The sequence below is a fragment of the Schistocerca gregaria genome, chromosome 3 (assembly GCF_023897955.1).
Source record: "Schistocerca gregaria isolate iqSchGreg1 chromosome 3, iqSchGreg1.2, whole genome shotgun sequence".
In the NCBI taxonomy this organism is placed as follows: domain Eukaryota; kingdom Metazoa; phylum Arthropoda; class Insecta; order Orthoptera; family Acrididae; genus Schistocerca; species Schistocerca gregaria.
This window is the reverse complement of record NC_064922.1, coordinates 391878135-391904009: the sequence shown is the minus strand read 5'-3', so window position 1 is coordinate 391904009 and position 25875 is coordinate 391878135. Positions and strand designations below refer to the sequence as shown.

At 39.7% G+C, this 25875-nt stretch overlaps 1 protein-coding gene across 2 annotated transcripts in view; it reads left to right on the top strand.

Moving 5' to 3' along the window:
- The window catches only part of LOC126354344 (monocarboxylate transporter 7-like), a 147528-nt gene extending 122228 nt beyond the window's left edge, over positions 1-25300 (top strand). Inside the window, exons 6-9 of one of the 2 annotated variants that reach the window (XM_050003919.1) lie at positions 6043-6164; positions 11226-11524; positions 16616-16807; positions 24571-25300. In XM_050003919.1, coding sequence (XP_049859876.1) covers positions 6043-6164; positions 11226-11524; positions 16616-16807; positions 24571-24713 — 756 coding nt within the window. In that variant the 3' untranslated portion in view covers positions 24714-25300. The remainder of the gene's footprint in view (positions 1-6042; positions 6165-11225; positions 11525-16615; positions 16808-24570) is intronic. The other variant, XM_050003920.1, reaches the window with a different exon arrangement.
- Positions 25301-25875: the final 575 nt, after the last annotated feature.

The window sequence follows — 25875 nt, the reverse complement described above, 5'->3', positions numbered from 1 at the left end:
CTTTTAGTTGGATGGTTAGTACACTATCGGATCAAAAGCATCTCTACACGGTCATGTAATGCAGAATTGACCTTAGATGTCACCATGCGCGGACCCGCCAATATCGAAGGAGGCAAGAAGTATTGTGTTGTCAGAAGAGAACCAGAAACAGCAGAATGAGTGGGTCAGGAGAGTTCAGTGACTTCGAACGTGGACTAGTCACTGGGTGTCACCCGAGTAACGAATCCATCAGGGACATTTCGATCCTTCTAAACCTTCCCAAATCATGACGATGTCATTGTGAAGTGGAAACGTGAAGTAACAACCACCAGGCAGATCGCGTATACTGACAGACAGGGACGTAAGAGCTTTGCAGAGGGTACTTGTGAACGATCACATGAAATCAGCTAAAGGGGTCTCATGCGTTCCAAAGTTCTGCCACCAGCCCAGCTAGCGTAATGAGTGTCCATAGGAAGTTACTATTTTTGAGCCCTCCTCATAAGCCACTCATTTCTGTAACCAGTGCTTATTGAAACTTGAGGTATGTAAAGAGCGACGACACTGTACAACGAATGACTGGAAACGAGTGGTTTGGAGATACGAATCACGCTGTATCCTGTGTCACTCCAAAGAAGGGATTTGGGTTGGCGAATGTTTAGAGAGCGTTCCCTGCCATCTTGCGCAGTTCCAGCAATGAAGTACAGAGAAAGTGGTACGATATGAGAGTGTTTTTCTTACTTAGATGTGGTCCCATTATTGCACTTAAAGAAACGCCAAATGAGGAAGGATATGAACACGTTTTACAGCGTTCAGTAGAGGAACACTTTAGAGACGACGTCCACATAAGCATGGCAATGGACCCTGTCATAAAGCAGTATCTGTGAGGCAATGGTTCGTGGACAGTGACATTTCTCAAACCTACTAGCCTGGCAGAGTTCTGATCCGAACCCAATTGAACATCTTCTGGATGAGTTAGAACGCTGACTTTGCTCCATACCCCCAGATCCAGAGTCACCCTCTTCTCTGGTTACGGCTCTTAAGGAAGAATAGGCTGCCATTCCTCCACAGACTTTCAGACAGCTCATTGAATGTGTCCCCATTAGAGCTCCAGCCCTCACAATCACGGAGGGTGTACACATCCCATATTAATGTCCACTGATAGGTGTCCAGATACGTGTGAGCACGAAATGTATATGTGGCACCATGTTAGTTTGTGGTAGATAGTTAGTACAAGATATTTTAATGTATTAATAACATCGGTAAATGGATACAGGTAGTGAAGTTGAAATAATTTAAAACACTGGGCTGTAACTATTAATGTGTATCAAACTTCCCCTGTGTGACGATGTCAACAGTAACAAAAAGAAAAGTATGTTTACTTTCATATACATAGTCATTATTATTATTATTATTATTATTATTATTATTATTATTATTATTGATTATTATAATTATTTTTATTGTTATAATTATCATTGTACTACTGTTATAATCTTTATTTTTTTCTTTAATATCATTACTGCATAATACGTTATATGTCCTTAATGTTCTGTAGAAACTGTAACTCGTTCAATCTGAGTATGCCTGGTTAGGTGTAAGAGAGGGCCTGAAGGCCCTAATCTTGCCAGGTAAAATAAATGCATAAATAAATAAATAAATAAAATCGAAACATCATAAACATTGTAGATATGACCCAATCTCCCCTTAATTTATTTAGTCACAGTAATTGTTTATGGAGGTAAGTTTGACTCCTAATCCGACAGAAACAAGGAAATAAATAAATAAAACAGCTCAACGACTTGTCTTCAGGCTTTAAAGCATGAATCCTCGATTGGAAGCGTTGCTACCATGTGAATGTTAGTCCTCAAAGAAATACAGGGTGTCTGGACTAGAGATATATAAAAACATTTGTTTATATTTCAGTACCTCTCAAGGCTTATCACTTTATTTGTCCAACACTACATACAGCAGCTCAAACATTTTTATGCATCTTGGTAACATTCAGTGTGGGTGCCGTTTGTAGCTCGATAGATATCGAAGCGATACTCCACTAATCCCCAGATGTTCGTAAGCATGGTAGGTGTTATGGCCTCTAGTTTGGCGTAGATCCGTTGTTTCAAATCTGATCCATCTCGAAACCTTCTTCTCTAAACGATGTCCTTGATAAACCTCAATGCACTGAAATGGAGAGGAGTCAGATTGGATGACCTGGGCCGGGGAGGGGGGGGGGGGGGGGCGGTGGTCAGGCAATGTGATTCCCCTCCCTATCGAACACTCAGGAAACGCCTCATAGAGAAATATGTAACATCCCCACGATACTGGGTGTGGTCACCAGCCTGGTGGAAAATGAGGCCGGGAAGCATCTGTGGAAGTGTAGAGTTCGTCAACATGTCGAGATAGGAGTGCCCTCTCACTGGCGCGCATTGGCCACGCAACTCACCCCAGTTCATGAAATGGTGAGGATCACACGTTGGAGAGTGTATCTGTCGACTGCAAATTTACTTAGCAACATAAAATGTCGGGTTCTTTCGCTATAAGGATTTGTTTGTGTATATCTCTAGCACGGACATTCTATTATGTGTAATTTAGACGTAATGCGTTGGTAGATCGGAGTACCTTATATTTTCAAAGAAATTGTTTATATCGCCAGAGCCACATACCTGCATCCGCTTCTTGCCTTGGCCGATCGTAGTTTATGCCGAGCTATGGAATGTGAAATTGATGGCCTCATAGTTTCTTCATGTCCGAAAAGTGACCATACGTATAATTATACGATTTCTTGTGGGATGCTGTATATTAGTTAGACGTGTCGGACAGTGCAAGTCTGTGCGGCGAGTAGCGCCGCTATGTAAACCATCATGGGCCAACGTGATAAAACTGCAGCAACCTGGAAACCTGCGTTTTCCATCGTCAGATCGCAACCAGTAAGAAAAGCTTTTCCGATGATAGCACTCTCACAGTATAGTGGAGGATCCAGAGGTCTGACAAAAGCTGCCAATTTTGGTTCGGCTCTCGCTCACTGCGACGCTTGGCGAAACGAGTAACTCAGACCATGGGCGGAAGGCCACAGTTTGGTTCACGGTAGGCGCCTTTGAACACGCTGCCTTCACCTGTGGTAGGTTGAGCATCGAGATCCTACGTGTTGGTCATTCGAGGTTCCTTAATTCACTGGGATATTATTGGTGGGACACTTGAGCGTCTTCCTTGTGTGGACTTCGTATGTAGGTCACCACGGCGGGGCGTGCAGGCAGACAACCACTGCTTGCAAACAGTGGGCATTTGATGTCGGCCAATTGCCTCGAGAAAATATTAGGGAATTTACATCCCACAGCCGCATTGTCAATAGATCCGCAGGAGAAGCCTTGAGTGAGTATTCGGGCCCTGTGTACTACCCCCAACGACTAGAGGACAAGCTCTTTGATCTCATTGCGGAGTACACTGTCTGTACTACTAGAAAATGTTCCTCTACCAGCTCTAAACGTCAAATGGTTCATGCTTTGTGTGGATCCAACACACTTCACTTTGGGCGTATGCTGGTTTTTTTATAACACCTTCCCAGCACATGATTAGAACTTTGAGGTCCTGTATGTTGATCATTCTAGTTTCTTTAATCTATTGGACTATTATAGCTGGGACACATGAAATGTGTTACTGCATGCCATGCATGGGTGGCAACGCATCAAAATGAACCAACTGTACCAATTGGTGGTAAATGGGTGATGTCGAAAAGCAGCAAGGTCTAGTGATTAAGCTGTTCCAGGTCACTAACATCGTCCATTTGCAACATTTTATTTGTCCTTGCAGTAACCTATATTTCAGTGAGTGTTAATTACTGTTTAAAATGTACATATTTCACGCTAAGAAAATAAAACACTGTCCTCTCTCCAAAAACGTTAAGGTAAATAATGACGTCTGTCTGAATCTTGAATAAATCAAATATTTTACCTACGAGTGTTAATTACTGTTTAAAATGTACATATTTCACGCTAAGAAAATAAAACACTGTCCTCTCTCCAAAAACGTTAAGGTAAATAATGACGTCTGTCTGAATCTTGAATAAATCAAATATTTTACCTACGACCAAATCCACAGCTGGGTGCCACCCTCCCGTTCCACGTTTTTCATATGCACCATGTCATCCGGCGACGTTTTAAAGTAGACAGTTCATGCTATATTGTGACAGTCGACTGCGGCTGTATTGCAAGTTACTGTTGTGGAATGTAGTATTGTAATCCGTGGTATAAAAATAAGACAAACTATTTCCATGAAAAATTTGCTTTTAACGACTACAAGGTGCATTCAAGTTCTAAGGCCTCCTATTTCTTTTTTTCTCCGGACTGGAAAGAGATAGAAACATGTGCATTGTTTTAAAATGAGGCCGCGTTCGTTGTCAATACGTCCCAGAGATGGCAGCACCGTACGGCAGATGGAATTTTAGCGCCAGCGGCGAGAATGAGAACTGTTTTAAATACTTAAAATGGCGACGTTTTCCTTTCTTGAAAAGCGTGCAATCATTCGTTTTCTGAATTTGTGTGGTGTGAAACCAATTGAAATTCATCGACAGTTGAAGGAGACATGTGGTGATGGAGCTACAGATGTGTCGAAAGTGCGTTCATGGGTGCGACAGTTTAATGAAGGCGGAACATTGTGTGGCAACAAACCGATACAACCTCGGGCTCGCACAATCCGGTCTGACGACATGATCGAAAAAGTGGAGAGAATTGTTTTGGGGGATCGCCGAATAACTGTTGAATAGATCGCCTCCAGAGTTCTGTGGGTTCTGTGCACACAATACTGCATGACGACCTGAAAATGCGAAAAGTGTCATCCAGGTGGGTGCCACAAATGCTGACGGACGACCACGTGGCTGCCCGTGTGGCATGTTGCCAAGCAATGTTGACGCGCAATGACAGCATGAATGGGACTTTCTTTTCGTCGGTTGTGACAATGGATGAGACGTGGATGTCATTTTTCAATCCAGAAACAAAGCGCCAGTCAGCTCAATGGAAGCACATAGATTCACCGCCACCAAAAAAATTTCGGGTTACCGCAAGTGCTGAAAAAATGATGGTGTCCATGTTCTGAGACAGCGAGGGCATAATCCTTACCCATTGCGTTCCAAAGGGCACTACGGTAACAGGTGCATCCTACGAAAATGTTTTGAAGAAGAAATTCCTTCCTGCACTGCAACAAAAACGTCCGGGAAGGGCTGCGCATGTGCTGTTTCACCGAGACAACGCACCCGCACATCGAGCTAACGTCACGCAACAGTTTCTTCGTGATAACAACTTTGAAGTGATTCCTCATGCTCCCTACTCACCTGACCTGTCTCCTAGTGACTTTTGGCTTTTCCAACAATGAAAGACACTCTCCGTGGCCGCACATTCACCAGCCGTAGTGCTATTGCCTCAGCGATTTTCCAGTGGTCAAAACAGACTCCTAAGGAACCCTTCGCCGCTGCCATGGAATCATGGCGTCAGCGTTGTGAAAAATGTGTACGTCTGCAGGGCGATTACGTCGATCAGTAACTCCAGTTTCGTCGATTTCGGGTGAGTAGTTCATTAGAAAAAAAATCGGAGGCCTTAGAACTTGTATGCACCTCGTAACAGGCTACAGTTTCCTAGATCGTGCAGTGGCTGCATCAAACAGTACATAACCCACCGAATCATTGCGTATATCCAAGCTTAAGGGTGTACAACATGGAACTGACAAGCAAACAACAGTGTGCTAGTATTACTAATGTCATTATTCATTTAAATTCATTTTATAATCACTGAAATAAAATCACACGACCACTCAACTTGTGGACTTTACTTTCTCCTCTTTTTATCGGTACTTAACTTTTTTCATTGATTTTAGCTGGATAAGTCGATAACGGTATCTTCTCAAAATAATTACTTACAAATGTAACTTAATGGAGTATGCTGTGCGACAAAGACTTGTTGAAATGTAGGTAACATGACATTTTATTTCAAAAACATGTCGTTACCAAGTGAATATATTTAGCTACGTTATGTTGTTAACGAAATTATATTTTTTTTTTTTTTTTTTGTATTGTGACAGCAGAAGCGACCTTCCCACCACAGTGCTGGGACACTCAACTCTCAGATACAGCCGTCTCGACCAGCGAGCTCTCTAAAAGATAGCCCATCTCCAAGAGCTGCAGCAGGCAGGAACACCAGAAGGTAAAACGCATTAAGCTTCAACTTCTAAAGTTAGCAACACAAGTTCATTATCTCAACAAATATCAATTTTTTAAACAGTACAATGAGTACTCAGTTGGAGACCAACGATTCTGAAAAGACCTACACAAACGAAAAACACAGGACACTATAATCACTCCGTTTATATGGAGCTCCCCAAATCATTTCGTAAACCTATTTCCCAATATCACTTTTGATTAGTCACGTAAACACCCAATTTCGACTGTGGAAATGCAGTGCTATGTGGCGACTTCAGAAAGTAAATTACATGTCATTTGAACCGTCCCAGTAATTTTTATTGCTAGCCAACGGCCTTGTCGCAGTGGTAACACCGTTTCCATCAGATCACCGAAGTTAAGCCTTGTCGGACTTGGCTAGCATTTGTATGGGTGACCATCCGGTCTGCCGAGCGCTGTTGGCAAGCGGGGTGCACTCAGCCCTTTGAGGAAAATTGAGGAGCTACTTGACTGAGAAGTAGGGGCTCCAGTCACCAAAACGGTGACGGCCGAGGGAGCGATGAGCTGACCACATCCCCTCCACATCAGCATCCAGTGACGCCAATACGCTGAGAATGACACGGCGGTCGGTCAGTACCGTCGGGCCTTCCGACCTTCCGAGTCCTGCTCGAACGGAGTTAAGCTTGGCTTAAGTAATTTTTATTTGATACCTCAGAGTGACACAGATAGATGATACCTATTAATTATATTTAAAAATCTTCGTCAAGTCTCCGAAAATAGTTGTCTGAAGGTTCTACCAACTGTTCAGTTCCTTGAGGACAGCTGTCCGCTCTTGGCGAGCGAGCTATTCGAGAACCGTTGTTGGAAAATCTCTCTCGCTCCAGGTGTTCCTTCAGCTTGCCGGAAAGATAGCCTGAACACTGTCTCCTGTGGTCGATGTCGATGCACTTCCTTCCCGATTAGCATCACCTACATCTGTGCTGCTTAATCAGATTTTTAGAGCCATTTCACTACGGTCAGGATCACCTTGTTTATTGGGGATAGGCGGCTTGTGTACTGAATGACACTGCCCAATGCTGGACCTGTAGACAGCCCGAAGAACCTTTTTTTATTTCCTTTATTTTAAGGTACATTTCATTTTATTTTATTTTGCGATAGCATGTAACCTCTGGAGGTGAACATTTACTCTGCGTGTCAGCAAGGACGTCTCATTCCAAGTTATAGTCATTTGTTTCCAATTTTTCCGTCGGTTTTTCGATTTGGAATATAATTATTTTATTAGCGACAAAGTACCTTGATAACGATTTCCGAAAATCGGTTTTCGTGTTCCGAAAGTTGTGTCTCATGTAAACGAAGCAATCGAGGGCGTTTTTAAAATGCACAGCATCATTTAGCGTCTGTCACTCGCGTGTTTGACTTTGAGAAAACGACAGACTAGGTGTCTTATGACGGTGGCTAAAAAATTCAACAAACGGCATACTATATTTCAATTTCTGTAGCTTTACAGAGTGAGAGGGCGACTCTTTTCACTTCAAATATCTTTTGATTCATCAGAGACTACAACGAGCAATAAAATCGTTAGCGTGTTCACAGACTCAGAAAAAGAGTTTTACCGCCTCAGTTCTACTCTGCAGCAAAAGTGCAGCATTGTTCTGTCAGAAATAACAAATTTTAAGGCAGATTTGTCTGTATATAACAAGGTTACGAAAATATGTTGGTGATAACTTTATGAACCACTTGAGACTACCCATTAAGGTGAAAATACAGTATAAATACATACAATTTAACACATCAAAAGATATTTAAGATGAAGAAATTCACGACTGCATTCCGAATATGGATTGGAACAAACATATGCCAAGTTATTTGTTATGAATTATTTTTACATTTGTCAGATCGTTGAACTGCGGGAAGAAAATCCTTTAGCAAATTCCAGTACCACTCATTCACCGTTAAAAATGCATTAGGTTGTAACATTGTGCCAAAATTGCAACAGAATTGGCTATTTATTTTTGTCTGAATTGTTAAGCTTTTATTCCTTTGAAGAAGCATGATCAGTTATGGATAACATCTAGATTTTGCTTCTTTTGCCAGAAAACAGTACGATTTGCGCAAACTCGCCTTACTGATATAGGTACTAAAGCAGTAGCTATTCCTATGGACTCCTGAAACAGAGTTCAAATGGTTCAAATGGCTCTGAGCATTTTGGGACTTTACTGCTGAGGTCATCAGTCCCCTAAAACATTAGAACTACTTAAACCTAACTAACCTGAGGACATCACACACATCCATGCCCGAGGGAGGATTCGAACATGCGACCGTAGCGGTCGCGCGGTTCCCGACAGTAGCGCCTAGAACCGCTGCCACAACGGCCGGCTGAAACAGAGTGTTTCACTAAATAAGCAATTGGCGACCATAGAGGACAATAGTTTATGGGAAATCTCATTGTGTCAGTTTGTGCCTCATAAAAAATTACAGTATTGCATTGAAAAAAAAAACTATAGTCCCTGGTGTATTTTTTCCGGCCGCGGTGGTCTCGCGGTTCTAGGCGCGCAGTGCGGACCCGTGCGACTGCTACGGTCGCAGGTTAGAATCCTGCCTCGGGCATGGCAGTTGAGTCCCATAGTGCTCAGAGCCATTTTTGAACCTGGTGTATTTCTGTAGACAACGAAGTCATGTGTATTAATTGCATGGAAAATTACTCATCACTTTGCATGCTATAATTTGCAAAACCCCGTTTCGATATCTTGAACAGTTATGAAACGTGACTGTTTATGAATAGTTCTCTTTCGCTTTATTGTGGTGTGAACAGTGCGCTGCATAAAATCCATTTCCTCAATATTGGAAATACGTATAGACCTCCTCCCAGATCTATGGAAAAATTCAATTTATTAGCTAAATTTCATACACGGTAATGTCAGACCTAGTATTCATCAAATGCAAAATCATAACGTCCCGTATTTTTCATCCCGAATTTCGCGCTGTGTATTACTTAAATGTTAAATATCACAATAACTATGATCTTTAACGAAGTGATAGACACTTCACGACGCTGTAAAATCGTTTGGAAAGATTGCTGGCAGCCGGCGTGGTCACTCCTCGATTTTGTCAGCGCAGTGCGTCGTCCGGCGCCAGGCCCTCATTAGACAACATGGGGATACTCTCCGTACTTCTTTTTGACGCCCGCGCTGCCCTCCGGTGCGCAGGTAACACGCTTTTTTCCTGCGGGCATCCTGCAAGTGTTGGCTATCCATCAGAGGGAGAAGTTTTGCGTGCAGCCGAATTACGAAAGGGACACCCAAGGGGTCGGATTCGATTAAGATGACTGTGATCATGGGACTGACTTGGTGAGTCAATACATTGATCAGTAGTGGAATTAGACCGCAAAAGCAGGATTACCTTAGTGGCAGAAGTCTGGCTCCATCAAATAAACAAAGCTGAATGTTCGTGAGAATAAGTAGTCGACCAGAGTGAAATCCGGCAAAGACTAGAATGGGAATCAGAGCAACATGGGGCAGACGGAAGTCATCAAAGGGTCTGATAAGCACCAAGGGCAAACGCCCATCAGATCCTGAATAACAAGTTTAGATGAAGTCCCAATTGGAAATCTCTCTAAAAGACCATCGTGATTTCCCATTCGTCACAGTGTCTCCATCCGAAAGTCTGCTGAATATGATCACCGAATCTTATTACTCTACCAAAATGTTAACCCCACTGTCTGGTTCTCTTGTTTTGTGGCAGATTTTTGTCCCTCTTGCGCTTTCAGAGTGCTCAAATTTTGGCGTCGTTTCTTATCACTGCCAGCCGATAGACGACTGTTCCTGAGCAGTTCGCCTGGGGTACCAACTTTCCGCTGAAAAACTGCCAGACTTCCACATACGAGTGCCCATCAAGCGTTCTAAAGGTTTTTTACCTGGCTTGATGACGGTTAGCTGCATTGTGGCAAATAGTCTTACCCCTCGAGCAATCTATAGGTGGCGTCAGGGTGGTCACACATATGCAAGAAGGTTATCTACTTCGTCACGTTTCCCACCGAGATGCCGTTTTGGCGGAAGAATTTGTTTGAGTAGTGCAGAGAGCCAGCTGACTATGACTCCCCTCTGTCAGTCACAAGCCTTTTCAATAAGGCCTCTCCATCAGGAAGCAGTGCTCCGTTCGGTATGTCCGCATTGTCAGTCACCTGTATTCCGAGCAAAGGGATTCCACAGACTGCCAACAATTAACCTTTCCTTTTGTGCGAAAAGCCAATGTATCTCAGTTACTCGCCGTCCGTTATATTTTGGCAGCTGCATGTAGACTAAATAGAAACTATCTCTGTAACTGGTTCCTATATTACAAAAATAATTTCAAACAGGAACTATTTGTACATTAGAGGTGGGCTCAGATATCCAGATGCCGGGCGCGGTGGTCTCGCGGTTCTAGGCGCGCAGTCCGGAACCGTGCGACTGCTACGGTCGCATGTTCGAATCCTGCCTCGGGCATGGATGTGTGTGATGTCTTTAGGTTAGTTAGGTTTAAGTAGTTCTAAGTTCTAGGGGACTAATGACCACAGCAGTTGAGTCCCATAGTGCTCAGAGCCATTTGAACCATTTTTAGATATCCAGATATGCATAAATGAACAAGTAATGAAACCCACCAATTATCTAAACTTAATAACAAGAGGCTGGAGGGACTTGTAATCTTTTCACTAGCTTGCTGTTATAGTGCGAAACATGCTGTCAGTATGTGTTGCAAACATTATGCCATAATCTTAACAATCAATGGGAAATCTTTACCTGAAAACATTAACTGTGGGTCATAACACAACTTGAGCTTTACTCATTATATTCGAGAGTAACTGGCAGAGAGACAGAGAGACAGACAGAGAGAGAGAGAGAGAGAGAGAGAGAGAGAAGGGGAAGGGGGAGGGGTGAGAGATCGACTTTGTGCCATAAAATAGTGAATTTAAGATATAATTTGAGATTTAGAAACAGTCTCATATCTTGTTCGTTCTCAGTCTACAAACTAGAGTAAACTAAATAATAAGTGTTAAAGTTCGTACTGACGGTGTGCATAATAAGTTATATAGAAATGTGGTTTTTTCCAGATGGTGGTCAGCAGTTGTGGACCTCTTTGACTTGACATTGATGCAAGACTTCTCCATAGCTAATTCTCTGGTTGGTATATCTCTGATATTCTTCGTCGACATGATGTTTATGACGGTGATTCCACTGTACTTGTTCAACACCGGACTTTCTCGTAACGACGCTGCCTTAGCCATGTCTGTGATGACTTTCTCTGACATGGCAGGACGGCTTAGTATGGCAATCATCGGCGCCTGTGGGGTCACGAAGAACAGGCTGCTGTTCCTTCTGGGTTCAACAGCGTGCGTGTCCTTCCGAACAAGTAAGTGAGCCTCAGTGCTATTGGAGAACACTTTTAGATTCACGAATGAGATTGCACCTGTATTTTTGGCTCAGTATCATTTTTTTATTTTGTTTTACGCGTCTAGTTCCGTAGAACCAAATTGAGGACCAGATCTCCAAGGTCATGGAACGTGTCAGTACATGAAATTACAACCGAAAAGTAATAACAGATGAAATAAAATGTTTATGAACCCAAAAGAGACAGGCCATAAGTGTATGTAAAGGCAATCAACAATATAATACAGGAAACAGCTTAATGTTTCAAGGAACTCTTCGACAGAATAGAAGGAGTGACCCCTGAGGAAACTCTTCCGTTTTGATTTGAAAGCGCGTGGGTTACTCCTAGCATTTTTGAATTCTTGTGGTAGCTTACTGAAAATGGATGCACCAGTATACTGCACACCTTTCTGCACAAGAGTCAAGGAAGTGCGATCCAGATGCAGACTCGATTTCTGCTTAGTATTAACTGAGTGAAAGCTGCTAATTCTTGGGAATATATACATATATACATATATTGAGAGGCCAATGTCAATATACCCAGGCTAATTAACAGGCCTCGACAAGAGGTTCGCGAACTAACACCACTTATTGCCTGAACCGCCCATTTCTGACAGAATAATATCCTTTGAGAATGGAAGAGTTACCCCAAAATATAATACCATACGATATAAGAGAATGAAAAATACGCAAAGTAGACTACTTTTCGTGTCCAACTATCACTTACTTCAAATATCACTCGAATAGTAAAAATGGCAGCATTAAGTCTTTGAACAACATCCTGGATGGTTTTGACAGTTGGCTATCTATCTGAAAACCTAGAGATTTGTATTGTTCAGTTTCACTAATCATAAGCTCATGCTGTGAAATTAAGATGCGGGTTTTGTTGAATTGTGTGTTAAAAACTGTAAAAGCTGTGTCTTACTGTCAATTAGCATTAGTTTATTTTCTAGAAACAATGAACTTATGTCATGAACTGCACAATTTCAAACAGAACCAATATTGCACACAACATCCTTTACTACCAAGCTAGTGTCATCAGCAAACAGATCTATTTTAGAATTACTCGTAATGCTACAGGACATATAAATAAGAAACAAGAGTGGCCCCAGCACTGATCCCTGGGGCACTCCCTCCCCCCCCCCCCCCTCATTTGACTGTTCGTCCCTCAGACCTCACATCACACAAATTCTCAACAATGTGAAAAACGACCTTTTGCTGTCTGTTGTTAAAGTAAGAGGTGAACTACTCCCTGTATTCCATAATAGTCCAACTTCTGGAGGAATATTTTTCGATCAACACAATCGAATGCCTTAGTTAAATCTTAAGAGATGCATAGCGTTCTTAACATTTTGGTTCTTTCAGTAATTTTGACGAATAAGCTCGAGATGCATTCAACTACAGAGTTCTTACGTTGGAAAAAAGTTCGTTTGCTTACCTACTGCCAGCTATGCTAACAACTAGTTCTCGCCTCACAGTTGCATAGCATAAATCAACAAAAGCAGATCACTCCATCTTCTTTTCTTTTTTCTTACATGTTATATCGTTGTACTGGGGAATGACATACAAGTAAGAATCCATTAATTTGGTAAAAGCTCCTTCTGATAGAACCAATAAACTTCTCAAAAGAATTCTTGCCTGCATATCTGTGAACATGGATGATAAGAGAAACGTTGTTGGCAAAAATCTCGAAAAGTTCTTTACCAGCTGACTTCAGATATTCACGCAGTACTCTAATTACCATTTGGACGGATATAAGCTACATATTTGTAATATATATATATACATACTTACAATTTCAACACAAGACGTTGTTTAATGTTGTTACCAAAAATGTGGAAAATTCTTTACCTATTTACTTCAAATTTTCACCCAACTCTGATGAAATTTTGACGGCCATAGAATATATATTTTTAAATATATATAAGATTGAATAGGCAAAATTATTGGCAAAAGGTTCGAAAAGTTCTTGATCAACTTATTTCAGTTTTTTGCACGATAACCAGCTGATCGATTCACAACTCCTGCCCACTATTACGGGCCAGGGAATATTACTCGTACATGGCCCCCCATGGGAGCGAAAATTCTCTTACTACTTTTCGCGATCCCCCTCTGTACTAGCTGTATGCATTACTTTCTCCACCTAATGGTGTTCACTTTAACTTCACATAAAATTTTACTTGATGGACTAATTACATAAGTGGATGCTATCAAGTACCTTTCAATGCACATTCAGTTGCGCATAGTCTATGTACGTTTCCAAACAACACTGTACAGTTGTTCTGTTAAAACTGACTGCGAGAGAAAAAAATGGTGTGCTGTGAATATGTGCGTTTTCGTTTCCTTTCTAGCAGTCAGTTTTAACTGATAAATCAGTGCATTTAAACTATAAGACAAATTTCTTATATAATATCTTTGTACCTATATATAATTTTAAACAAAATTTGCATACTCAACAATGCACTATTACGTTTTATTCCTTACAGTTGGTTTTAAGAGAAAACAGGAAAGTTGTATTTATGGCTTACTGGCTTATGATTAGAATACTACTATTGAATCTGAATCGTCCGAAACTTTGTAATCCTGCCAGTCCGCAAATTAAACTTGTGCAAAATACTGTCGTTGAAGCTACTATCCTTACAGATCCCTCAGCTGCAGATGTGTCTCTCATACCCTGTATAGCTATGATCGATATTCATTTTAAGTGACTTCGGTTTCCAGTTGAGGTTTCCTTTGCAACACCAATAAACAAGGCTCAAATTGAGAGAGAAGGAGAGTTAGTGGCAGGTAGAGGAGATGGACAGAAATGGGGAAGAAATGAACGTAAAGGGGAGATGAGGAGGTGGACAGAGAGCGGGAGGAGGAAGAGAACGACAGACAGGTAGGATGAGGTGATGGACAGAGAAATGGAGAGGAGACGGAGACTAGGACGTACATCTAATTCCCATACATATTTAGCAAATGAGAAACATTGCTGGATTCGCTAGTACAGTACAGTAGAAAGAACGCATGATTAAATGTGAAGTTCATTTAGTTGGCAGAGCTGCCACTTGTAGCAGCATTAGTCTCTCTGATGTGGCGTCAAGTCGATCTGAAGGGGACCAAACAGTGAGGTCATCGGTCCCATCGGATTAGGGAAGGAAATCGGCCTAGCTCTTTCAAAGGAACCATCCGCGCATTTGCCTGAAGCGATATAGGGAAATCACGGAAAACCTAAATCAGCATGGCCGGATACGGGTCTGAACCATCGTCCTCCTAAATGCGAGTCCAATGTGCTAGCCACTGCGCCACCTCGCTCGATGAGTCGAAATGAACTTGGATGGTAGATATTGCTTCAGCCCTGTTCCAGAATTCTGCAGTCGTAGAGGCTGGGAGGGATATCTCAGCGACCCATGTCCAGATGTTTTTAGTTGGTAGGAGATCTGGCGAACGTGATGCTCATGGCAACAGTTGAACACCCTCTCTGTCGAGGCAGGTCAGCATAGCGCGAGCAAATTGCGCTCTTGCGTCATTAAGCACAGCTATCGGCTTAACCCATCGGAAATGTAAAGTCTGCTGCCCAAATTACCGGCTACGCGAAAGGGACGTGATGTTGTTAGGCGCCCTGTGCCACCTTATACCATAAGCCAGGTGCTAGGGCGATCGCCCAGTGGCACCACTTACCATAAGCTAGGTGCTTGGGCGATATGAGGACATGACGTTCGTTTCCCTCCGAGCCTCCACGCTCAGTGCCGTACGCAGGCGCGGTACTTGTCTGAAAAGACAACATGGTGCCGATCCTGTGTCCAGATTGTCGACGGGCGCACCACCATCGGTGGGACCCTCTCTGTTGCTACGGCAAGAAAGGCAATAACAACGCTCGTCTAGCTGTCGTTGGTACTCAAGAGGTTGTCGCACCGTGAAAATGGTTCAAATGGCTCTGAGCACTATGGGACTTAACTACTGAGGCCCTCAGTCCCCTAGAACTTAGAACTACTTAAACCTAACTAACCTAAGGACATCACAAACGACCATGCCCGAGGTTGGATTCGAACCTGCGAGCGTAGCGGTCTCGCGGTTCCAGACTCTAGCGCCTAGAACCGCTCGGCCATTCTGGCCCGCAGTCGCACTGTCCTTGTGGATACTTGCGAACGAGAACTTTTCCTGATTCATGGTGCATGACGTGCTGTACGACAGTGTAATGCAAAGCAAACAATACAACTGTCTTCTGAGGTGTTAGTCGTGTGGTGTCGAGATAGTGCGTAGCGCTCGATATTGCCCTCCAAAACCCATAGATTCCATATAGGACTGTTGATATTTTTAACCGGCCCTAGACATATCGAAAAAATTGTCGATATATCGACGGAACAACTTTCGACATACCAGCCAAGTTAAAAATATCGGCTGCACATTGTAAAAGTTCTGTCAGTTTTAGAGCTGTATACTTAAATATTGGTTTATTATTACATATTCTATACATCAACAAGCTAGCAGCCTGTCTATCCACCTCAGACCAAGAACTGAAAGGAAACCGATGCAAGTTCACGCTTGGTGATAACCACTTTGTTAACAATGGTAAGTGCAGGTAGTATATCCGTCGTTCGGTTGCGCCGCATATCGGATTTGTCTGGAACACTTCATTCCCGCTTTCCTGCTTTTTCATTTGTGCAAACGCCAGAGTCCCAGCAGTTGTAGTGTCAAGATTATGTGGTGAAGTTAAACGCTGCATTTTCTACTGGTAGCGTCGAGCGCCGATTACGTCAGTATTTCCGTTCATATGTCTCCGTCCACCCCAAAAACCAATCTTGTCATTCAGATTTTTGTTCATTATTTTCATCAACGGTTTTTGAGAAATGCTGATGTGAATAAATAGCACACTATGAGGATGTATGTATCTATCTATATACTCTGCACTCGGAAACGGCGCAACACAACCAGTTTTTTTTTTCTTCTCTTAACAATTACTTCTCAGCACAACCTACTCTGGAACAATTGTAAAAGTTTTTAAGACTGTTTACGACCACTGTGTACATTTATTCTCCGACATTGTAATCAGTTGCTGCCCTAATCACGATTTCCACGTGTTTTATTTCAGTGATCATATTCTTCGTGGAGTTCACGCCAATTGTTGTACTGTCAGTGCTGATGGGGTTCTCCAGGAGCTACGTCACTAGCACCATGCCTCTAGTGATTGGAGAGACGTGCAGCAAGGAACGCTTTCCCGCCGCCTATGGCCTACACCAAGTCATGTCTGGCATCCTTTACATCACCATTGGACCTCTAATAGGTAAGTGCTCCAGAGTTCCTCCTCGCGTGGTTACATGCCTGCTTGAAATTAAGAATCCCGGTGTTTCGTGTTGTATCCTCGTAATCATCTTTCTGTGGATCTCAGACCATTAGGTTTCCTTGATGTGGCTGTTTTGGAGCACTGGTATACACACAGATATACACAATCACTTCCGAGGACCAAACCCGAAGTACAGGGATGGTTGCTTTCGATTTTGCTAAAATAAATAAATCGTATAAGACAATATCTCGGAAGTAAGATAGATATAGAAGTGTCTGAATTCAAGTTTGCTCAAGAAAATATTGTTTCTTGACAGCACATTAGGCAGATTCTTTTAGTGGCGAAGCAAGATCTCCACAGCCCATAACTGTGAAAGTCCTCTGAAAGTTGAAACATGGTAGACAGCACCTTATTAGTGTGCGACTTCTAAACTTCCTACATCAAGCGTGATTGAGCCGTCGTATCTACTTGCAGTACACTTTTGCCCAATCTCTTCGCTCTTTTCACTTTTCCGAGACCTTCATCACGGTGACTATTTGTAGACACGAAGTGCCACTGCACCTTTGGTCCAAGCCGTTATAGCCACATTTAGTCATCAATTAAGACGTTTAATTCCCATGTTAGGTTGCTGGACTTCAACCTATCGAGTACTTCTTGATAAACAGCATCGAACTCACCGATTGCAGACCTCCCTCATTCACTCACTCAAACACAATGTATCCCGAAAGCCTTATAATGAAGAACAGCCTTCAGAACAAGACGGTCACTGCAGGTTACTTGTATAAAGTATACAAAATATAAATTATGATTAGTGCTAGCAAACTCAAATCGATAGTGTCAAGAATTACTTCTACATTACTTTATATACCTACGTTTATATTAGGACAATATAGCTTTCTCTTACACTACTTAATGTTATGGTTGCAGGTTCCAATCCTGCCTCGGGCTTGGATGTGTGCGATGTCTTTAGGCTAGTTAGGTTAAAGTCGTTCTTAGTGTAGGGGACTGATGACCTCAGATGTGAAGTCCCATAGTGCTTACAGCCGTTTGAACCATTTGCACTGCTTAACTGTTGTTTTTATGTACTACTTCTAACAAAGCATATGTACAACTTTACACAAAAAACTATCAATCTACATATTACGTAAAGAAATAAGCGTCTTAGCATAAGAAAAACTATTCGTCTCCTAACAGATCCTCGATTTTCTTCTTCATTCTATATATTATTCTTGCCAGCAGCTTGTATGCATCTGCTGTTAAGCTGACTGTGCGTTAGTTCTCTCCTTGTAGTAACCACAAACAAGATGGACTCGGTTTAGCTGTGCTTAGATAACTCAAACAGAAGCTTCAGTGACTCTTTGAATCAACCTAGCTATACAGACGCGACAGTGATGGGTGAACCTCAGAAAACAACACGACCACCTCTCAGATGAAATAAGTAACCGCCCTATTGTTGTGCGATCACACCTACGATATTTCAGGATTTCGAACTCGTTAAAAGTTTATTTCGATTTATGAATCATAAAACAGTTTCCACCTTCTTTACTTTTTGTTTTTTGTGTGGTGATGATGTACTGTCTCTTTTACTTCTTTTGGTATTTACTTACTAAATTTCCTTTCATTTCACGATTCTTTTGTGACTTTCCTCCGTATTCATACGCCCACCATTTCTAGTTTTTCTTCCCTTGTGGTCCAGAGTTCATTCTTCACAACCACAGCTTAACCGTTTCAAATGCGTTGACAAACTTTTACCTTATTTATTTATTGCAGTTACTGCTTATAAATAAAGAACTTATATTTTAATGAGTTGCTTGGTCCTTCTCCTCTTCAGTTAACACCTATTATCTTTAATCTGTCGTTGGTCAACCTACGACAAAAGCAGTAGAATTTATTTACATCCTTCAGAGATACAATTCTTGCCTTAAAGATTGCTCTCTCATGCTATCTAATTTGTCTGTCACCATAATTTTGATTATTTTATTTCATTCTTAGTTCATAGTTGGCCATGGCAGAAGTTAAAAAAAATGGTTCAAATGGCTCTGAGCACTATGGGACTTAACATCTATGGTCATCAGTCCCCTAGAACTTAGAACTACTTAAACCTAACTAACCTAAGGACATCACACAACACCCAGCCATCACGAGGCAGAGAAAATCCCTGACCCCGCTAGGAATCGAACCCGGGAACCCTGGCATGGGAAGTGAGAACGCTACCGCACGACCATGAGATGTGGGCACAGAAGTTAAAATTCGTGCCCTACAATGTGTCTATTATAATGAATCTGTTACTATCACCAAGTCTGACACAATGTATATGTTTGTGATTATTAATTCCTTTTCCTCATTATTTATATTTCACTTGCTTAAAAAATTGAAATAAGTAGAGGGCACCCACCTATACTTTTTTTCTAGTTTTAATATTCCCAAGGCTATATTATATGAATAATATTGGTTTTTCCTTTCACAGGTATAATAACTATTTCACTTTTTTAATCTTGCTATTGATATTCTATCCCAAAACAGTTTTGTTTCAACTTGTCTTTAGCTTTTTTAATAACTACTACAAGCAGTAATATTATCATCTCGAATCACTTTGTTATTATTCAAGTTGTTTAAGGCATTCCTGAATATTTATAGTAATCGACAGTCCTATCTGTTAATTATTATTCTACCATTTTCAAGATCTGTAATCTCTCTAACATCATCTCTGTTACCGGTTACTTGTACAGTAAATTCATTCCATCTAATTGGAATCATTTCTGGCTCAAAGACAACACTTTGTTCTTGACTGTCTTACTGAGTGTTCTACAATTCAATTTTGCTCATGTAATTTTTCAGTGCATCTTGTTTATATTTCCTTTTGTAGATTTTCTTCTATCTCAATACTTATTTTTCCTGTCCTGCAGTTATAGTTTCTGTGCAACATTTAGTTTTTATTTAGTATTCCACTTCTCTGTCTACCCAAAACCTAAAATTTTTAATCTGTTTCACTCTCTCGTGAGATTAAGTGTTTTTTTATATCTTATACATGGTCTCCTTGACTATAATTTCTTCTTTTTGTTCCTCATCCTTTTTCTGGATCTCCAGTGGCACATATTATTCTCTTCCAGCCCACTGTTTGATAACTTGTCCTCTCTGTCTCAGCTCTAAATCCTCAGCTGTGTATCTTCGTATTTTAGTATTTATATACTTCATGTACTTTCATTTGTGCTTTGTTGTTTTAAAATTGCAATATTATATTCAGTTATAACCACTAAGTGATCATTATCAATGTCAAAACATGAATAGCAATGACTAGATTTCAGTCAGTGCCTTTATTTTACTCATAGTTTTGTGCCTAGCTCTCCCAGTGTCTTTCAGGTTTACATTCTTCTACTAGAAACTTTTAATTAAGCGTTCATAATACATTACACAGTGCCCACAAAATTTTAATAGCTTTTAAGCTCTACTATTCGTATTTCCTAAGACAAGTATACCAGCCCATTTTAAATTTTGACATCATATTTATTAAAGTGTTTCATTACTACTTCCTTTTTTTTATCCTAACTAATACTTCATTACATTATCACCGAGCGAGGTGGCGCAGTGGTTAGCACACTGGACTCGCATTCGGGAGGACGACGGTTCAGTCCCGTCTCCGGCCATCCTGATTTAGGTTTTCCGTGATTTCCCTAAATCGCATCAGGCCAATGCCAGGATGGTTCCTTTGAAAGGGCACGGCCGATTGCCTTCCCCATCCTCCCCTCACCCGAGCTTGCGCTCCGTCTCTAATGACCTCATTGTCAATGGGACGTTAAACACTAATCTCCTCCTCCCCCTCCTCATTACATCACATATATTCATCACCTTTGCTGTTTGTCATTATGAAGTCAGTTTGTGCAATGTTTACACCTATAGGGAAGTTTTATGTTTGCTATAAATAATAAGTCATTAATACTGTATATCACATTGTCCTGTTTTTAATGTAAATCCTTTATTCAAATATTGAGCATATTTACATGCAATTGGTGTCATCAGTGTTAACACAATAATAATAATCTAAACTTTGACACAACAAACGTTATTAACTACAGTATAATAATCCATGATCGATACAATACATTTTTATGCACAAGTCAATGAAACAAGAAGTTTCCTAACAGATCAATTACAAGATAAATAACTTCATAGTTCAGTTAACAACAAATAAATAATCAAACAGATAATTAACAATAAGCATATGAAACATTAGTTGCACAGTGTAGCATAAGTATAGTTTGCAGTTAATTTATGGCTCATTCTCATAATGAAAGTGGGTCATTCGTCAGATACTCAATCAACTCTTGAGCAGAGTAAATTACTTTACTTTTCATCCACCTCGAAAGACTAGTTTCAAATTTATTTACCGGCACTGTGTAGGGATTTTCAGGTAATTTGTTGAAGTAGACAAGACCAAGATATTCGTAAATGTTATGTGTCTTTCCAAGCCTAGTATATGGATTTGAAACCATACTGCATGTATCATTATGTTCAAAATATTGACTCAACTGTTTATACATACAATATTCTATTATTTTAGATATTAAGGTTATAAGTGATATTGGTCGATAGTGATCTGTAGATGCTATATCTCCTTTCTTATATGCTGGTTTAACCACAGAAATTTTTAAACATTCTAGATAATTACCTTCATTTAAAATTTTGTTGATTATTTTAGTCAGTGGAATTACAATTTGATTTCTGATATATTTAACAACATAATTTGAGAGACCATAGTAACCCTGTGCTCCAGAATTACTGAGCTTATCTATTGATTCGTTGACCATCTTCACAGTTACACAAGTCCATTGAAAGGAGTCTGCTTACTATTCATTTTTGGCAGCAGTGCCTCTGCCTCACTCACATTCTCCATTATGCTGTTGTCTGACTGAGGACTGACAAAATGTACATGTGAATATCAGGTGGAACTGGTGTCTGGTATACTTTATCATCACAGTTAGTCTCTGTTTTAATGATTTCCCATGTAGCTTCACATTTATTTACTGAGTTCAGTATATATTTATCATTTGCTTTGCACTTAGCTGCCTTGATTTCAGACCTGTAAATCTTTTGCACTTTCATATACATTTCCTTGTCAGCATTGTTATGCTTGGACTTATCATGACAGAGTAGCATTATGATTGTTATTCTACTTAGATGTGGGGTGTACCAACTTTTTAGAGTTTGTTTTTTGGTGCAACGATTTTGCTTTGATATTTTCTTGCAGCATTTAGGACAACATGCTACAAAATTTTCAGTTAACAGCTATAGAAATTTGTTGGTGGATTCATTTGCACCTGCAGTTGTTATTGTTTTATCACATTCTATTAAATGCAATTTACATATCACCTTGTTTAGCTTTGATTCATCAATTGGTCTCATAATATTTCTGGTCTATGGAAGTTTCAGTTGCCTTACTGTTAAAAGTTTGTCTGAGCCGTAGTCCCTCAAGATCTGACCTGCCTAGTTTGATTGTTGTTATTCTGTTTTCTTTGGATGAAAATTACAAATTATATTATCTAGGAAAGCTTCCTGTCATGTGGGTTCGACATTTATGCAAGTGAAATTAAGGAATCTTAATGTATTTAGCAAGTGATCAGTCTTTCTATTCTTAAACCTAAGGTCTATATTGATACCACCAAATATTAGTATTATGTACTCTTTGTGTTTGACTCAGTTTCGCCAGAAGATACACAAACAGGTCTTCATTGTGCTTTGGGGAGGCAGTGTACTGAAGCTGTTATAATTTCCTGTTTTGACAACATTATGTCTGCAGCTTCAAATTTTGCTTCTGTGCACAGTTCACTTACATCTGTAACTTCATAGATTAGGTTCACAGTATATTTAACATATACAGATACACCACCATATCTAATACTTGTGCTACAGTAGCTGGTTGCCAATTCATATCCAAATTTCATTTTCCTCTTTTGGAAGGTATTACATTGCTTGATCTTAATGTTTCTTTTCCAGGAAAGATAAGTCAGTTTGCTGGATATGAACTATCCCAAGGCTTTCCATCTAGTTTTTGATATTACTAGAACAAGTAGTTAAGCCTGTTTCATGAGTTCTTCAATTCTGATAGCTTTACAAAGTTTAGTAATGCACTTATATTCCAACTGAAAACTTTAAATTCCTATTTCTTCAGTTTTGCAAGGAGTTTTCTGAATGATGACCTTGGACGTTTTCTTTCCTCTGGATTTAGGTTCTAATTACCATGATCGGTGATTTGAATTACCCTTTTCCTTTCATTCAGTCGTGACTACAAAACGTAAGAGATTCTTAAGAATTTTTAATGTGTCGATTTTTCGTTCAGTTTCACATAGTGCTGCTTATTGAGATATATTCATAAATATTTCTAAAGGAATATTCAGCTGTCGTTGATTATTATACTGCACAGAATCAACAGGGCAGATACTTATACCTCCATAAGATATCTGGAATTCATCCTTATAATTTTGAGATAACATTTGCACTGTTGACATCCACAATGCCAACAAACCACCAACTGGTTACGCCTAATGTAGGATAGACAAATGACTTGCGAATCACATGTCCATACATGAATCCTAGAACGTGGTAAAAAACCTAGATAATGTTACTGTTGTAACCCAAAAGGGATATATGGGAAAAATAATAATTCATGTACCAAACCAGGTATGCAAATGTTGATCATCAGAGGAAATGCTTTGAATGCTATCATTGCTCCAGAAACACATCACTATTAAACACAAACCCTGCTGAGTGATTAACAATCACACTACATTTAAAACCCTGTTGGACCGTTAGAGGAAACTTTATATGTTATTGACAGCCTTCATGTTTACTATAGCTACATGCTTGTGAGCAGTATATCACAGATAGGATTGCTTCTGCAAGTGATGATAGAGCTAATTGTTGCTTTTTTCACACTTCATGTACATCTTGTATGTGAGCTATATTATCATAGTGTATGGGTTTCAGGGGGAGGAATGGGTCATTGGTTACTTGTTGGTGGTTTTATAGTACAGGTGTGGTGTAGACATAAGAAAAGTATGAATTTCTCAGTCAAAATAATTTAATTTGAATAATGAATGGCAATGTTATTGAGAATCAAGAAGGTGCAGTTGTGAATCGACACTAGCATTATAATAGTAATTATAGATATCTATGAATCAGTTAACAATATGTTATCAGTCCTCCCATACTCTTGGAAGCAGCTGTTACTGATGAACAATATGACATTTTATCATTGCTAGGCTATTTGTTATGACAAAATAATCTCAAAGTTCCGTCCTCTTAATTCTTCAGAGATATGCCAAATTTTAAACACAGTATGGTAGTGTTTATCAATGCCTGATATTTCACATGATACATTGGTCTCTCTTTATTGGAGTAAATGCAAAGCTGAAAGTTGTAGACAGAGAATAAGAGAGTGTACTAGATTGTTAGCAATATGAACTGACAGGTAATCTCTTGGCACAAATTTAATTTATTGTTATTTCAGTGCAAAGATAAAATAAAATAAGATATAAATTATTTCCATTTATGATGTTGAGGGAAATTTAGAATAAAAATCTCATTTACATATTCATTATACCTTGCTTTGGCATACCTTCGTAAATAGACAACACTCATACACTTATGTGATCCTGAAAAAATATCACTTTACATTGTTTTGTAACTGCATGATTTAATCACAAAGTAAAGTTATGTACCAGTAAACTGTTTTGTCACTTTAGAAACAAATTTTTATATAATTCCAGGTTTGCTGAAAGATATGACCAACAGTTTTGTGGCTAGTATCGCTACTTTAGACGTGATTGCACTTCTTTGCATTGTATCCTGGATTTTGGAAATAATTGTGACTTACAAAAGGAAGCGAGATAAGCTGGCACCTAACATGTAGAAGGCCATTAACGACATTTGTTTACATGGACTAATGGACAAATAATGTGCCAGATGCTGAGTGTAGCAATTCTGGCAGTGATACTTGCCACCATTGCAGTATTATTCAAGCAAATCTAGTGTAAGATATTAATTGTAAATGAAATTCATTTTCTGTTTACTGAAATACCATATGTACAAACATTCATTTTACCATTTGTATTTCATTAGTGTATAAGTACATTTTTGAGAGAGTGTTACCCATACTTCATTTATAATTAAGGCACAAAGATAAACTACAATTGATTGGTCCTTGCAAGATTTTCTGCATGACCTTAACATGACAAATTACGACACACAGCTTTAGAATTAGTCATAGTCTGTTTTGTTTTATTCCACACATTTGTACAAAATTTGTATATTTGACAGATTTTGTCTCAGCGGAGTGGAAAAGCCAGGAGGTAGCCAAAATAAAAATGTGATCATAAATTATTTTTTTATTTTCAAAAATTGTAAATATTGGCACCTAGGTATTTTTAGTTTTCTTATTTTATTTTGACGTTAATGTAATTATTTTTAACTTTTATGGAAATAAAAGTGTACAACATAGAACTGTGTTTTTCAATAGTTTTAAAAGACATACTGTAGTTTAAATGCAAGGATTTTCATCATGAAATAAGATACATAAAAGCTCTACAAATAAAGAACCTATGGGATATTTCAGAAACTATATGACATTCACATTACAATAGGTCGCTTCTTACCAGTAAAGTGAAACATAGTGTAAACAGGCTATTCAGACTGCATAAGAGTGGCTAGTAAAACTAGTTTGCCACTCACTCATAAAAAATATTTTTGTGACTCACACTGAAACTTTGAATGAATTGTCCAAAGTAAATGGACTCCACAACTCGGCTATAACAAGAGCCTTACTCTAATAAAAATAGCATTACCTAATGAATGTGATACAGTTGCTAAATTAAAGGCTAAAATCAAGTAATGGAGTTTTGAAATTTTACTTTGTATATCCAATTACACATTTTCATAGGAATATCATTCTACATGACACTACATATAAAACAGTCAACGCTATAGTGCAGGTTGTTCTGTATTTTAGTGAGAATTTACATCCATCAACATTTCAGTTGTAAATAGATCAGTGGACTTCACAGCAGAAATTCATG